The sequence below is a fragment of the Ornithorhynchus anatinus genome, chromosome 5, assembly GCF_004115215.2.
Source record: "Ornithorhynchus anatinus isolate Pmale09 chromosome 5, mOrnAna1.pri.v4, whole genome shotgun sequence".
Lineage (NCBI taxonomy): Eukaryota > Metazoa > Chordata > Mammalia > Monotremata > Ornithorhynchidae > Ornithorhynchus > Ornithorhynchus anatinus.
Window position 1 is genome coordinate 49,687,912 of NC_041732.1, and position 13,664 is coordinate 49,701,575.

At 44.6% G+C, this 13,664-nt stretch overlaps 1 protein-coding gene across 1 annotated transcript in view; it reads right to left on the reverse strand.

Moving 5' to 3' along the window:
• The window catches only part of RAB8B (RAB8B, member RAS oncogene family), a 90,481-nt gene that overhangs the window by 16,461 nt on the left and 60,356 nt on the right, over positions 1-13,664 (reverse strand). Inside the window, exon 3 of the mRNA XM_029065482.2 lies at positions 10,904-10,964. Coding sequence (XP_028921315.1) covers positions 10,904-10,964 — 61 coding nt within the window. The remainder of the gene's footprint in view (positions 1-10,903; positions 10,965-13,664) is intronic.

Below are 13,664 nucleotides of genomic sequence, written 5' to 3' on the forward strand. Positions count from 1 at the left end.
TTATTATCAAGAAGCATCAATATCAAGAAGCATTCAGGACTCTTTGTTATAATCAACAAGCCTTAGGAGAACAAATAATAATAATGGTCTTTGTTAAGCGCTTCCTATGTGCCAAGCACTGTTCTAAGTGCTGGAGAGTGCCCCATTCAGCCAAGGAGAGGGAATCACTCATGCTTATGAAACACAAACTTATTGAAAGCATCTTGACACATCCATTAGATATTGATATCTATCCTGTCACACAGTTAATCCCTTTAAGGGAGTTACTCCCTTAAGGGCAGAAAAAGTTTCTTTTTTTTTTTTTACTCCTATTGTATACACTTAGTAAAGTGATCAGTCAAGAGCAAATCCCATTCACTTACTCAACTTCGGGCCCATTAACCTTTCATATTTGGTTAAACTGTTTGTCTTCTCCTTGAGGGCAGGGAACATGCTTTTGATAGACCCTCCCAACTGGCATTTATTGAGCACCTATTGTTTGCAGAGCACTGTACTAAGTGCTGGAGGGAGTATAAAACAATAGAATTGGGAGATGTGATCAATACTCTCAAGTAGACTACCATATATATTAGCTAGGAGAAGCAACAGAGTATAGAGAGATGTCTAAGTGCTCCAGGGCTTGGGGCGAAGAGAGTATCAAACTGCCTAAGGGTTATGGACCCAAGGGCGGATAGGGTAGAGGAAATGAAGTTAGTCAGTGAAGGCTTCTTGAGGGTGCTATGATTTTAGTAGGCCTTTGCAGATGAGGAGAGTTGTGGTCTGTCAGATAATAATAATTATGGTATTTGTTAAGTGCTTACTATTTGCCAAGCACTGTTCTAAACGCTGGGATAGCACAGGGTAATCAGGTTGTCCCACATGGTGCTCACACTTTTAATCCTCATTTTACAGATGAGGTTAACTGAGGTCCAGAGAAGTGAAGTGACTTGCCCTAGGTCACACAGATGTGGAGTGGGAAGGAGTTCCGGGCAGAAGGATGTGAGCAAGGGGGTTGAAGTGAGCAAGGGGGTTGAAGTGAGCAAGAGGGTTGAAGGGGCAAGAGATAATAATAACGATATTTAATAATAATTATGGTATGTGTTAGGCACTTACTATATGACAAGCAGTGTTCTAATCACTGGAGTAGAAACTAGGTACTCAGCTTGTCCCACACAGGGCTCACAGCCTTAATCCCTTTTTACAGATGAGGTAACTGAGGCACAGAGAAGCTAAGTGACTTACCAAGGTCACACAGCAGACAAGTGGCGGAGCCGGGATTAGAACTCACATCCCGTCTCCCAAGCCCGGCCTCTTTCCACTAAGCCACGATGCTTAGACACGTGTTTAGCCACACACCTTGGATCGAGGTACAAAAAGTAGATTGGTGCTAGAGGAGCTAAGTGTGCGGACTGGTTTATGGTGGGAGATGAGTGAGGTGCATTCGTTCATTCAGTCGTATTTATTGAGCACTTACTGTGTGCCAAGCACTGCACTAAGCGCTTGGAAGAGTACGATTCAACAATAAACAGAGACATTCCCTGTCCACAGAGAACTTACAGTCTAGTTAGGAGAGGGAGAGCTGACTGAGTGCCCATTGATTTTTTGGATGTGGAGATGGATGGGTACATTTCAAGCGCTTAGTACAGTGCTCTGCACATAGTAAACGCTCAATAAATACTATTGAATGAATGAAGGTTTTTGAGGAGCGGGAAGATATGGATTGTAGAAAAATGAACCAGGTGGCAGCAAGAAGTATGGACAGGATTGGGGAGAATCTGGAGGCAGGGAGGTCAGAGAGAAGCAGCATGGCTCAGTGGAAAGAGCATGGGCTTAGCAGCCAGAGTCATGGGTTCTAATCCTGGCTCTGCCACCTGTCAGCTGTGTGACTTTGGGCAAGTCACTTAACTTCTCTGGGCCTCACTTACCTCATCTGTAAAATGGGGATTAAGACTGTGAGCCTCTCTTGGGACAACCTGATTACCCCGTATCTACCCCAGGGCTTAGAATAGTGCTCGGCACCTAGTAAGCGCTTAACAAATACCAACATTATTAGTATTGTTAGGAGGCTGATGCAGTAAATCAGGTGGGCTGGTCTTGCACATAATTCTGTGCACCCAGAAGCCATTCACTAAATACCTCTGATCATTTAAGTGAATATTTTTACCCTGCTCTCTTTGCTGAGAGGCCTGTGTCTGATGAACTACCACCTGAGTGGTGGGAAGACAAATCAAATTCCCAGCATCCCAGGAAAGCTAGTGGGCAGGGATTAGCCCTTTTTAAATCAGATTTTGGGATGAGTAAAATATTTCCTAGTGATAAGCAGGCTGGGGCTTCTATTAATAGGAATGATGGCCTGGGATAAGTTGGGGTTGTGTGCCTAGAGAAGTCTCTGGGGAGAGAGGAATTTTGCTGGGGAGAGTGAAGCTTTTGCAGCAAATGAGTGTTTGTTGAGAAGGCAGAGAAGCGGCGTGGCTTAGTGGAAAGAGCCCAGGCTTGAGAGTCAGACGTCGTGGGTTCTAATCTCAGCTCCGCCGCCTGTCAACTGTGTGACTTTGGGCAAATCACCTCACTTCTCTGTGTCTCAGTTACCTCATCTGTAAAATGGAGATTAAGACTGTGAGCCCCATGTGGGACAACCTGATTACCTTGTATCTACCCCAGTTCTTAGAAGAGTGCTTGGCACATACTAAGCACTTAACAAATACTATTGTTGTTATTATTAAGGCAAGTTTGGAGGTTGAGGTCAGAGGGCGCAACATGAATGACAGAGTAATTACAATTCCTAGGGATGATGGGCGAGTTGGGGTGGAGCAGATAGGAGGAGATGAGGAGAGGAACTATCCAAATTATGGACAACTAGTGATTGATGTAGGGGGGTGCAGGGAGCTAAAGCCCAGGGAGTCCTGGCTAAGGAACTCCTAAACCTTCCCTAGCACCCTATATTCCAGCCCCCAATTCATGGAGCTGAAGCTCAGGGACCATAGGTTAAGGGGGTTCTGAATGATAATAATAATGATATTTGTTAAGTACTTAATATGTGTCAAGCACTGTTCTTGCTGGAGTAGATAGATACGAGCTAATCAGGTTGGACACAGTCCCGTTCCCACATGGGGGCTCACAGTCCATCCCCATTTTACCAACGAGGTAACTGCAGCACAGAGAATTTAAGTGACTTGCCCAAAGTCACATAGCAGACAAGTGGCAGATCGGGGATTAGAACCCAGGTCCTTCTGACTCCCAGGCCGCTGCTCTATCCAGTACACCATGCTGCTTTCTGAACACCGCACAGTGTGGCCTGTAGCTGTACTGGTGGCCAGGGCCTCTACAGAATCCCTTCCAAAGTTGCCCTCAATCATGGTCAGATAGAGTAGATTGGTGCTAGAGGAGCCAAGTGTGCGGACTGGTTTGTGGTGATGCTTGGACATGTGTTTAGCCACACACTTTGGATCGAGGTACAAAAAGGAGATTGGGGCTGGAGGAGCCAAGTGTGCGGACTGGTTTGTGGTGGGAGATGAGTGAGGTACGTTCGTTCATTCAGTCGTATTTATTGAGCACTTACTGGGTGCAGAGCACTGTACTAAGCTCTGGCCTGGGGACCATGTGCCTGAGGTGCCCAGAAGATACAGCCCAGGTTAACCCAGCCCAAAAGATGCTGGCTAAATTTCTGCAAGTAGGGAAGGGGAGAGAGCCCAGGAAAATAAGTGGGGGCACAGGGTCATCTCTGTCAGTCAAATGTACTGACTGCGAGATTACTGTGTGCAGAGCACTGTAATAATAATAATTATGGTATCTGTTAAGCACTTACCATGTGCCAGGCACTGTACTGGGTGGATACAAGCAAATCAGGTGGGACATAGTTCCTGTTCCAGGTGGGGCTCACAGTCTCAATCCCCATTTTACAGATGAGATAACTGAAGCCCAGAGAAGTGACTTGCCCAAAGTCACACAGCAGACAAGGAGGAGCCAGGATTAGACCCCGTGACCTTCTGACTCCCAGGCCTATGCTCTACCCACTACCCCACGCTGCTTACTTGGGAGAATACAATTCAATGGAGGTGGTAGACACATTCCCTGCCCATAAGGCACTTATAGTCTAGAAAGGGAGACAAACATGAAAATATATTATAGATATGTGCATAAATGCTGTGGGGCTGAGGGTGGAGTGAATATCAAGGGCTTAAGGGGGAGGGAGTTCCAGGCCAGAGGGAGGACATGGACAAGGGGTTGGCAGTGAGACAGCTGAGATCGAAGTACAGTGAGTAGGTTGGCGTTAGAGGAGTGAAATGTGTGGGATGGATTGAAGTAGGGCTAATAATAATAATAATAATGATGATGGTATCTAAGCGCTTACTATGTGCCAAGCACTATTCTAAGCGCTCATAGCCTGGTGGATAGATCATGGACCTGGGAGTCGGAAGGACCTGGGTTCTAATCCAGGACTGCCTCTTGTCTCTGTGCCTCAGTTCCCTCATCGGTAAAATGGGGATCAAGACTATGAGCCCCAGGTTGGATACGGACTGCATCTAACCTGATTATCTTGTATCTCTCCCAGTGCTTAGTGTACAGCCAGGCAAGTAGTAAGTGCTTAAAAAAAAAAACACATTAAAAAAAGGCCATCCCTTAACGTTCTCAATAGTATTTATGGAGCACTGAACTAGGTTCAGGGGCCACCTTAATAGCCAGAAAACATTAATGCAGCTTCCAAAAGACCTTTTCACTGAGGGCTAATTGGTATGTAAAACACTTAATTCTATGTGCTGCAGACCACCCCAGAGTTGTGAGCTAATCAGCATTCAGGAGTAGAGATCCCAAAGGGCTCTCCACCTTCTGCTTCAAAAGCATAGTCAGAGCTCTCTCTTCTCTCCATCTGTAGCAGTACGGCCACTAGAAGGGAGCCAATCCCATAGAGAAACATATTAGGTGGGTTGTGCATTGTCTAGGAGAGAAAACTGTGGTACTCTTTGTGTAGCTTTTTTTTTTTTTTTAACAGCCAGTAAGATGGACTTGGATATTTAGGAGTTTTTCATAACCCATGCAGTCCATTTCCAGGTTCAAAAATCTAACTGTTGATATGAACCACTCTGAAGAATCTGAAGCAAGTCTACGCTTTTGCCCCACCTACCAGGTCCCTGACAGGGAGTCGATGGTGCCGCAACTCAACTATACTTCAAGTAGAGTTGTGATGTTCCAGGACAATCTGCAAAGAGTGTGCCTAAATCTCCTACAGGCTGAATTTATTCCCTTTAGTGAGGTAAGCATATTAACTCTCTAGAGCAGCAGTGTGACTTAGGGGATAAAGCATGGGCCTGGGAGTCAGAAGGACCTGTGTTAATAATAATAATAATCATAATTATCTTGGTATTTGTTAAGCGCTTACTATGTGCAGAGCACTGTTCTAAGCACTGGGGGAGATATAGGGTCATCAGGTTGTTCCACGTGAGGCTCACAGTTAATCCCCATTTTACAGATGAGGTAACTGAGGCCCAGAGAAGTGAAGTGACTTGCCCACAGTCACACAGCTGACAAGCGGCAGAGCCGGGATTCGAACTCTGTGTTCTAATCCTGGCTCCGCCACACATCCGCTGTGTGACCCTGGGCAAGTCACTTGCCTTCTCTGGGCCTCATTTACCACATCTGAAAAACGGAGGACTGAGTGTGAGCCTCATGTGGGACAGGGACTGTGTTCAACCTGACGGACTCGTATCTACTCCAGCCTTAGAAGGGTGTTTGGCACATAGTAAGCACTTAACAAGAACCGCTTTATTATTATTATTCTCTCTTTCAGATCACTAAAATACCCTTTAAGAAGTGCTGCACACAGAGTGCATCACTACTGCAAAGATTTACATCATTAAATGATCCCCTAATGAAAGTTAATGCTCAATCAATCCATCACTGGCATTTATTGAGTGCTTAATATATGCTGAACACCCTACTGAACACTTGAAAGAGAACCATATGGTAGAGTCAGTCAGTCATTCATTTGATCATGTTTATTGAGTGCTTACTGTGTGCAGACCACTGTACTAAGCGCTTGGAAAGTATAATTCAGCAACAGAGATACGTCAGTCAACTATATTTATTGAGTGCTATGTACAGAGCACTATATTAAGCGTTTGGGAGAGTACAATATAAGAATGAACAGACACATTCCCTACTCACAACAAGCTTACAGTCTAGAGTCGGTAGACATGTTTCCTGATCACAAAAACCTCAGAGTCTAGAGGAGACAATGAAAGCACAGCCCTTGTGTATATATGTATATATTTATAATTATAATATTTATTTGTATAAATGATGTGTAAATATCTATACTTCGATTTATTTATAATGATGCTACTGATGCCTGTTTATTTGTTTTGATGTCTGTCTCTCGTCTTCTAGACTGTGAGCCTGTTGTGGGCAGGGATTGTCTCCATTTGTTGCTGAATTGTACTTCCCAAGCGTTGAGTACAGTGATCTGCATACAGTAAGCGCTCAATAAATATGATTGAATGAATGAACGAGTGAATAAAATGGTCTTGGAGAATCTCATTTCCAGAGAACAAATTTAGATGCCGGGAGACAACCGGGCTCAGAAGGTGTCCATGGGAATACAAAGACAGATCTGTTCACAATAAAGGGGATATTTATGGAGAGTTTACTAGCCTGCTCTTTGACCTTTGGCAAGTCTCTTAATTTCTCTGTACCTGAGTTTCCTCATCTGTAAAATGAGGATGAAATACCAGTTCTCCCTCTCTTCTTATACTGTGAGCCCTGCGAGGGTTAGGAACCATGCCTCGTCTGATCTTGTATCTACTCCAGCACTTGGCTCAGCGCCTGGCACACAGTAAGCACCTATTAAATACCATCATTATCATTATTGTTATGATGTGCCAAACTCTCTGCTACATTTACACCAACATCTCCAGCCCTGCTCTCGCTCCTTCTTTGCAGTCTCACATGTCCTCCTGCCTTCTGGACATCTCTACTTGGATGTCCTACAGATGCCTCTTAGTAATACATCCAAAACAGAACTCCTTACCTTCCCACCCAAACCCTGTCCTCCACCTGACTTTCCTGTCACTGTAGATGGCACCACCATCCTCCCTGTCTCAGAAGCCCCTAATCTTGGTGTTATCCTCGATTTATCTCTCCCATTCAACCCACATATCCAGTGGCACCAAATTCCGTCGGTTCGATCTTCCCAGCATTGCTAAAATCCACCCTTCCCTCTCCTTCCAAACTTCTGCCACCTTTTCATTCATTCATTCATTCATTCAATAGTATTTATTGAGCGCTTACTATATGCAGAGCACTGTACTAAGCACTTGCAATGTACAATTCGGCAACAGAGAGAGACAATCCCTGCCCACTGACGGGCTTACAGTCTAAGCGACCTTAATGAAAGCACTTATCCTATCCCGCCTTGATTACAGTAACAGCCTCCTTGCTGACTTCCCTGCCCTGGTCTCTTCCCTCTCCAGTCGATATGTCACTCTGCTACTCGGATCATTTTTCTACAAAATCAGTCCATATTCGTCACTCCTCTAAAACCTCCAGTTGTTGCCCATCCACCTCTGCATCAAACAAAACTCCTCACCATGGGCTTTAAAGCATTCAATCACCTTCCCTCTCCTCCCTAGCCTTGCTACTCTCCTACTACAACCCAGCCTGCACACTTTGCTCCTCTAAAGCCAAACTACTCACTGTTCCTCTATCTCATCTATCTCTCCACCCCACGTGTGCTGCCTCTGGCATGAAATGCCTTCCAACTTCATATCCAACAAGTAATCACACTCCACAACTTCAAAGCCTTATCAAAGGCGCATGTTCTCCAGGAGGCCTTCCTTGACTGAGCCTTCATTTCCTCTCCTCCCACTCCCTTCTGCAGTCACCTTTGCACTTGGATTTGCACCCTTTATTCACCCCTCCCTCAGCCCCACAGCACTTGAATACATATCCATAATTTATTTATTCATTCAATAGTATTTATTGAGCGCTTACTATGTGCAGAGCGCTGTACTAAGCGCTTGGAATGGACAATTCGAACTGTACATTAATATAATTTACAATTATATGTGTCAACCTCTCTAGATCTTTAGCTTGTCATGGGCATGGAACATGTCTATCACCTCTGTTATACTGTACTCTCCCAAGCCCTCACTACAGTGCTCTGCACATGGTAAGTGCTCAATAAATACAACGGAAGGATTGTGCTAAATCCCAAAATAGATACAGGATAATCGGCTCAAACACAGTCCCCACTACACCCGGGGCTCCCATTCAACTAGTGCATCGGACGTGAGAAAAGGAAGCTTGCAAGATCTTTGAAGGCAGAGACTGTGTCTACCAGACTCTATCGTACTGTATTCTCCCAAGGGTTTAATACAGTGCTCTGAATGTGATAAGTGCTCAACAAATATCACCGACCTGTTCATTTATTGACCAGTCAATTAATCGATTGATTGAAGGCCCAGTCGGGAGCAGAAAGGTCAATCCAAAAGATTTTAATGTGTGAGGTAGAGCCTACTAAAGCTCTGAGTAATAACTCCAGGCATCATGGCCTAGTAACCTCGCAACAGGACTATGAATCTCCTCCTTTACCTTGAACTATAAGTGAGCGTTCTGCCAAGTCACTTTAACTCTGTTTTAGTTCATCGGTAAAATATGTGGTATTCAGGGCATTATTTCCATTTTCCTCTCTATTAATCTTCTTATTTGAGCTACTAATAATAAGCATTACAGTGTTTGGGTTTGACTTTCAGGTCCTTTGATTTCTCCTTCCTGTCTGCACCTGTGGTTGTGGTCATGAGGATTGACATGGTCGAAAAAAAACAGAAAACATGAAGAAAAAAGTGGAGGCGAAAGGTTTGGACAATCCACCAATTGGGTCATCTAGTTACTACACCAGCACAAACATATTTATGGCCCCAAGGGACCTGGAGCTCCGTGGACGTGAGCTGTCCACCTGACGCGAGTCTGCCCACCTGTGAGGTTGAGATCATCATCATCATCATCATCAATGGTATCTACTGCGTGCTTACTGTGGGCACAGCACTGTACTAAACGTGGCTCAGTGGAAAGAGCCCGGGCCTGGGAGTCAGAGGTCATGGGTTCGAATCCCTGCTCTGCCACTTGTCAGCTGTGTGACTGTGGACAGGTCACTTAACTTCTCTGGGCCTCAGTTACCTCATCTGTAAAATGGGGATTAACTGTGAGTCTCACGTGGGACAACCTGATTAACCTGTATCTACCCCAGTGCTTAGAACAGTGCTCTGCACATAGTAAGCGCTGAACAAATACCAACATTAAACACTTAGGAGAGTTCAATACAACGGAGTTGGTTGCCCACGCCAAGCTTACGGTCTAAAGAGGGAGACTGACACTAATAGAAATAAATAGAATATATAATTTACAGATACGCATGCCAAACTGCTTTAGAGTTGAGGGTAGGGTGAATATCAAATGCCCAAAGGTGACCGATCCAAGAGCAAGGCCTGCTTAAGCAAGGCCTGGAGGTAGAGGAGTGGGGTTTTGAGTTGTATAGAGAGTTTGTCCTCCTGCCCCTAGGCACTACCACCACTGACCTGGACAGACTTCTCTTTCCTTCTAGTTTAGCATAAATACATTTCTTTTTCTACTGCTCTCTCAGTGAGCACCTTTAGAATAATCATCCTTCACTTACGGCCAACTTTAGAGTGAACATCCTCTCATGTTGCCGTATTGTTGTACGTTGTATTGAAAAACAATGTGGACTAATGGAAAAAACAGGGGCCTGGGAGTGCAGAGGACCTTGGTTCCAATCCCCGCTCTGCCTCTTACGTGCCGTATGACCTTGGGCAAATCACTTCACTTCTCTGGGCCTGCCGTATGACCTTGGGCAAATCACTTCACTTCTCTGGGCCTCAGTTCCTCATCGGCACAATGGGGATTCAATACCTGTTTTCCCTCCTACTTAAGATTGTGAGCCCCTTTTGGAACCTGATTATCTTGTAACTACCCCAGGGTTTAAAACAGTGCCTAGCACACAATAACCACTTCAGAAAGACCTCAATTATTATTATCATTATTTTATAATGTTCCAATTCTGGAATTGGGAAAAAGCTTAACGACTCCTCTAAGGAAGTAACCCTTTCCATTCGCTACCCCAAAAGCACAATTCAAAGCTTGACCACTTAAGTTCAAGCAAAGCCAATGTCAGAAGTGAGGTCAGAAGCCCCGGCCACTGTTACGGCTCCGCGGCCTCCCCATCTGACAGCTTAGCCTCAGAGGTGGCAGGCAGACCAGGTCAGATGGGAAGACACATCTCCTTCTGGCCTGCCATTAGCTGAAACCAAAAATCACCCCAGTTACCAGCTCAAACCCCAGCAGGAAGCTAGTTAGGAGAAGGGCCAGGAGTTGAGATCCCAGAAAGGGAATGTTGGAAGTATGGAGATGTGAGGAGGGGGCAAGGACTCTTATGGCTGTGAGCTCACTGTGGGTAGGACTGTGTCTGTTTGTTGTTATATTGTACACTCCCGAGCACTTAGTGCACATAGTAAGTGCTCAATAAATACTGGTGAGGGATGAGGGGGAAGGGGCAGAAGAACCATCAAGTCGCGAGTGAGAATTCAGAGGAAAGCTTTTTCCTCCTCAAGTCATCAGCACAATGAACACCCATTTTTTTATGCCCCAATGGGTGTGACAATATGAAACATTTTATATATGGAATTTGAGGTAGGGTCCTAAAACAGTTTAAAATGATTCAAAATAAATGCACAGCGCTCAGAAAGATGAAAAAAACAACTCCCTGAATTTCGAATTTCCTTCTTTAATCAAGAAGGCTGGTTCTTTTTTTTTCCCCTAGAGCTACAGTTGGGAATCACATCTTGAAACCTATAATCTTGACAAATTAATGCTTTACTTTCACTTGAATAGCTACCGACTCCTAAAACACACTCACCATGGCTCCTCTGTAGTAGGCAGTTGTGATTGTTCGGAACCTTTCCTGGCCTGCCGTGTCCCTGAAATTTGAAACAAAGAAAGCAGTGATTTTAGTCTTTAGAAGGGAACTAGCAGGTACAGTGCATTACATAAGGCAATTCCAGGAGTTTAATGTTTCCAGAAGAATGAAGTAAAGAAACCAATAGAGTCTGTATAGCTTTTATAGTCAGTAGGTAGTGCTGGACATAAAGACCTGACAGGAAATCACACAGGTTTTGGTAAAAAATCTTGAGCTCTCTGAACTAAGAAGCAACAGGAAGATATCTGAACACTGCAGGAAAGTGGCCTGAAATGTTAGGGCCAGAGCACGTGGGCGGGAATAATGGATTTAAATGTTCCGACTCCCAGCGGCACTGTTATAATCCATTTTACCGGGATTTAATGAAAGACAATTGCCTCGCTTGACTGAAAGGCTGACTTCTTTGCAAAATAATCAATCAAACTGGACTTACTACTGTGCAAACTGCTCAGTGGAGCACTCCGAGGTGATTTTGCAGAAGGAGTTTTCGAAGCAATGGAGCCCATTATTAAACCGGCAGACTGGAGTGCGTCCCAAATCCTCAGGGCATCGGAAGTCAATAATATGCATAAACAACTTCAAAATACCCAAGTTTGCTTTTAATTGTTGGATTAAGCGTACAGTCAGTTGTGAAGCAAAGACTGAAGCAATGGATTCCTTAACGATCATAGACCTGGAGAGGAAATCTGCCGGTACTCTTTCTGAAAATTAGCAAACTCAATGTTCTGAGACTGGATTCCTTAGCGGTCTATGAACCGGAGATGAAATCTGCCGGTAATGTTCTTGAAAATCAGCAAAGTCAATGTTCCTACGCTTGCCATTAAGGCCTGGCCTAGGCATTCCCACAGTTTTGGGGCATGTTCAATCAGTGTTGTCCCTAGGGCTATCTTTTACACTGTACTGATCACCTGGACATTCATTCAATTGTATTTATTGAGCGCTTACTGTGGGTTAAGCACTGTACTAAGCGCTTGGGCAGTAAGGTTCATGGCGTCCTCTTCCTTCCCTTCTTCAGGGAAGCGGCACTGCATGGTGGATAGTGCATGAGCCTTTGAGTCACAAGATCGTGAGTTCTAATCCCGGCTCCACCACTTGTCCACTGTGTAACCTTGGATAAGTCACTTCACTTCTCTGTATCTCAGTTACCTCGTCTGTAAAACGGGGATTAAGACTGCGAGCCCCAAGAGGGACAGGGACTGTGTCCAACCCAATTTGATTGTATCTACCCCAGTGCTTAGTAGAGTGCTTGGCACATCGTAAGCACTCCATAAATACCACAAGTATTATTATTATTATTCCTTCCTCATTGTCCTGGCTCCTCCTCTTTTTCCAGTGTCTGTATTCTTGCCCTAATCCTCTTTGTTTTTTTTTTTAACATGGTTTGCCCAGTGAGAGAGTGAGGAAGGGGTGGCGGCTGATGGTGGCAGAAACCTACCCTCCCTCGCCGAGAGAGAGGGGTTCTCCTCAGTCCCAGCCCCACTAACTTATGACAGGGGGGAAGGAATGTCTGCCCTCTTACGATTTAGACATTGTGACATTTACTCATCTGCTGTATCAAAGTTGTGGTTCTTTTTGCCACTGACCCTTCTGTCTATCTATAGAATCCAACTTCCATAATAGATCACACTTGCTGGAACCTTTTGGAAATCCAGTTAATGCAAAGACACAGCCCATGGGAAATGCGAATAGGAACTACAGAGATTAGAAATATTATCTTTTTTGGCATAGAAAACATTCAGACAGGGGGAAAATGCAAAAAAAACCCCACCAAATCTGTCAACGGAGGGGAAAACAGGGAAAGAGTACTCTGGAGTCTGGAGAAGCTTTAACAGATTTAGTTCCTATTGGGGGGCGGAGGGGGTGTCATATCTTTGAGAAAAAAAGGGAATTGCTGGAAAACTTGGCAGGAAAGCAGCTGAGTAGCTGTATCCATTTATCTCTACTCAACAATTAGAAGCTCACCAACAGTTTCCCAGGGGACTCCTGTGTTTGGATTTCCTATTCCTAAAGCCAGCATCATTCCAATGTAAGTGAGGAATTCTCTCTCCCCAGCTTTTAGAGAATATTGAAAAGGAGAGTTCCACGGAACACAGAGCACCTGGGTCCTAAAAGCGTGAAGGTGAAAAAGGAAGGTTTTAATGGTCCTGTTCTGCTTAAACTGTAACTGAGCAAATAACTCAGAGTTGGAAATGGACCAGCCATGTTGCAATTATTATAGCATCATTTGAGAAGCAGCATGGCCTAGTGGAAAAAGCATGGGGCAAGGGAATCAGGAGACCTGGGTTCTAATCTCAGCTCTATCACTTATTTGCCATGTAATCTTGGATAACCTACTTGACTTCTCGGTGCTTCAGTTTCCTCCTCTGTGAAATAGGAATTCAATACCTGTTTTCCCTCCCTTTTAGATTAGTAGTCCCATGAGGGGCAGAGGCTGGGTCTGATATGATCATACTGCACCTACTCAATGCGCAGCACATAAAACAGCGCTTAAGAAATACCACACATTATTTGGGGACTCTAACAAAAGCTAAAGCAGAAGCTAAAATGTTACTTCTCCTCTTTGCTCTCTTCCTTGCCTATCCAGATTTCTGTGAATTTTGACAGCCCTTACCCCCAAAATAGGCATAGAGCAGCACTAGGAAAAGGACTCCTCCATAGTCAATGCCATTTTTATTTTCAAAAAACAGCAAATGTGATTTGA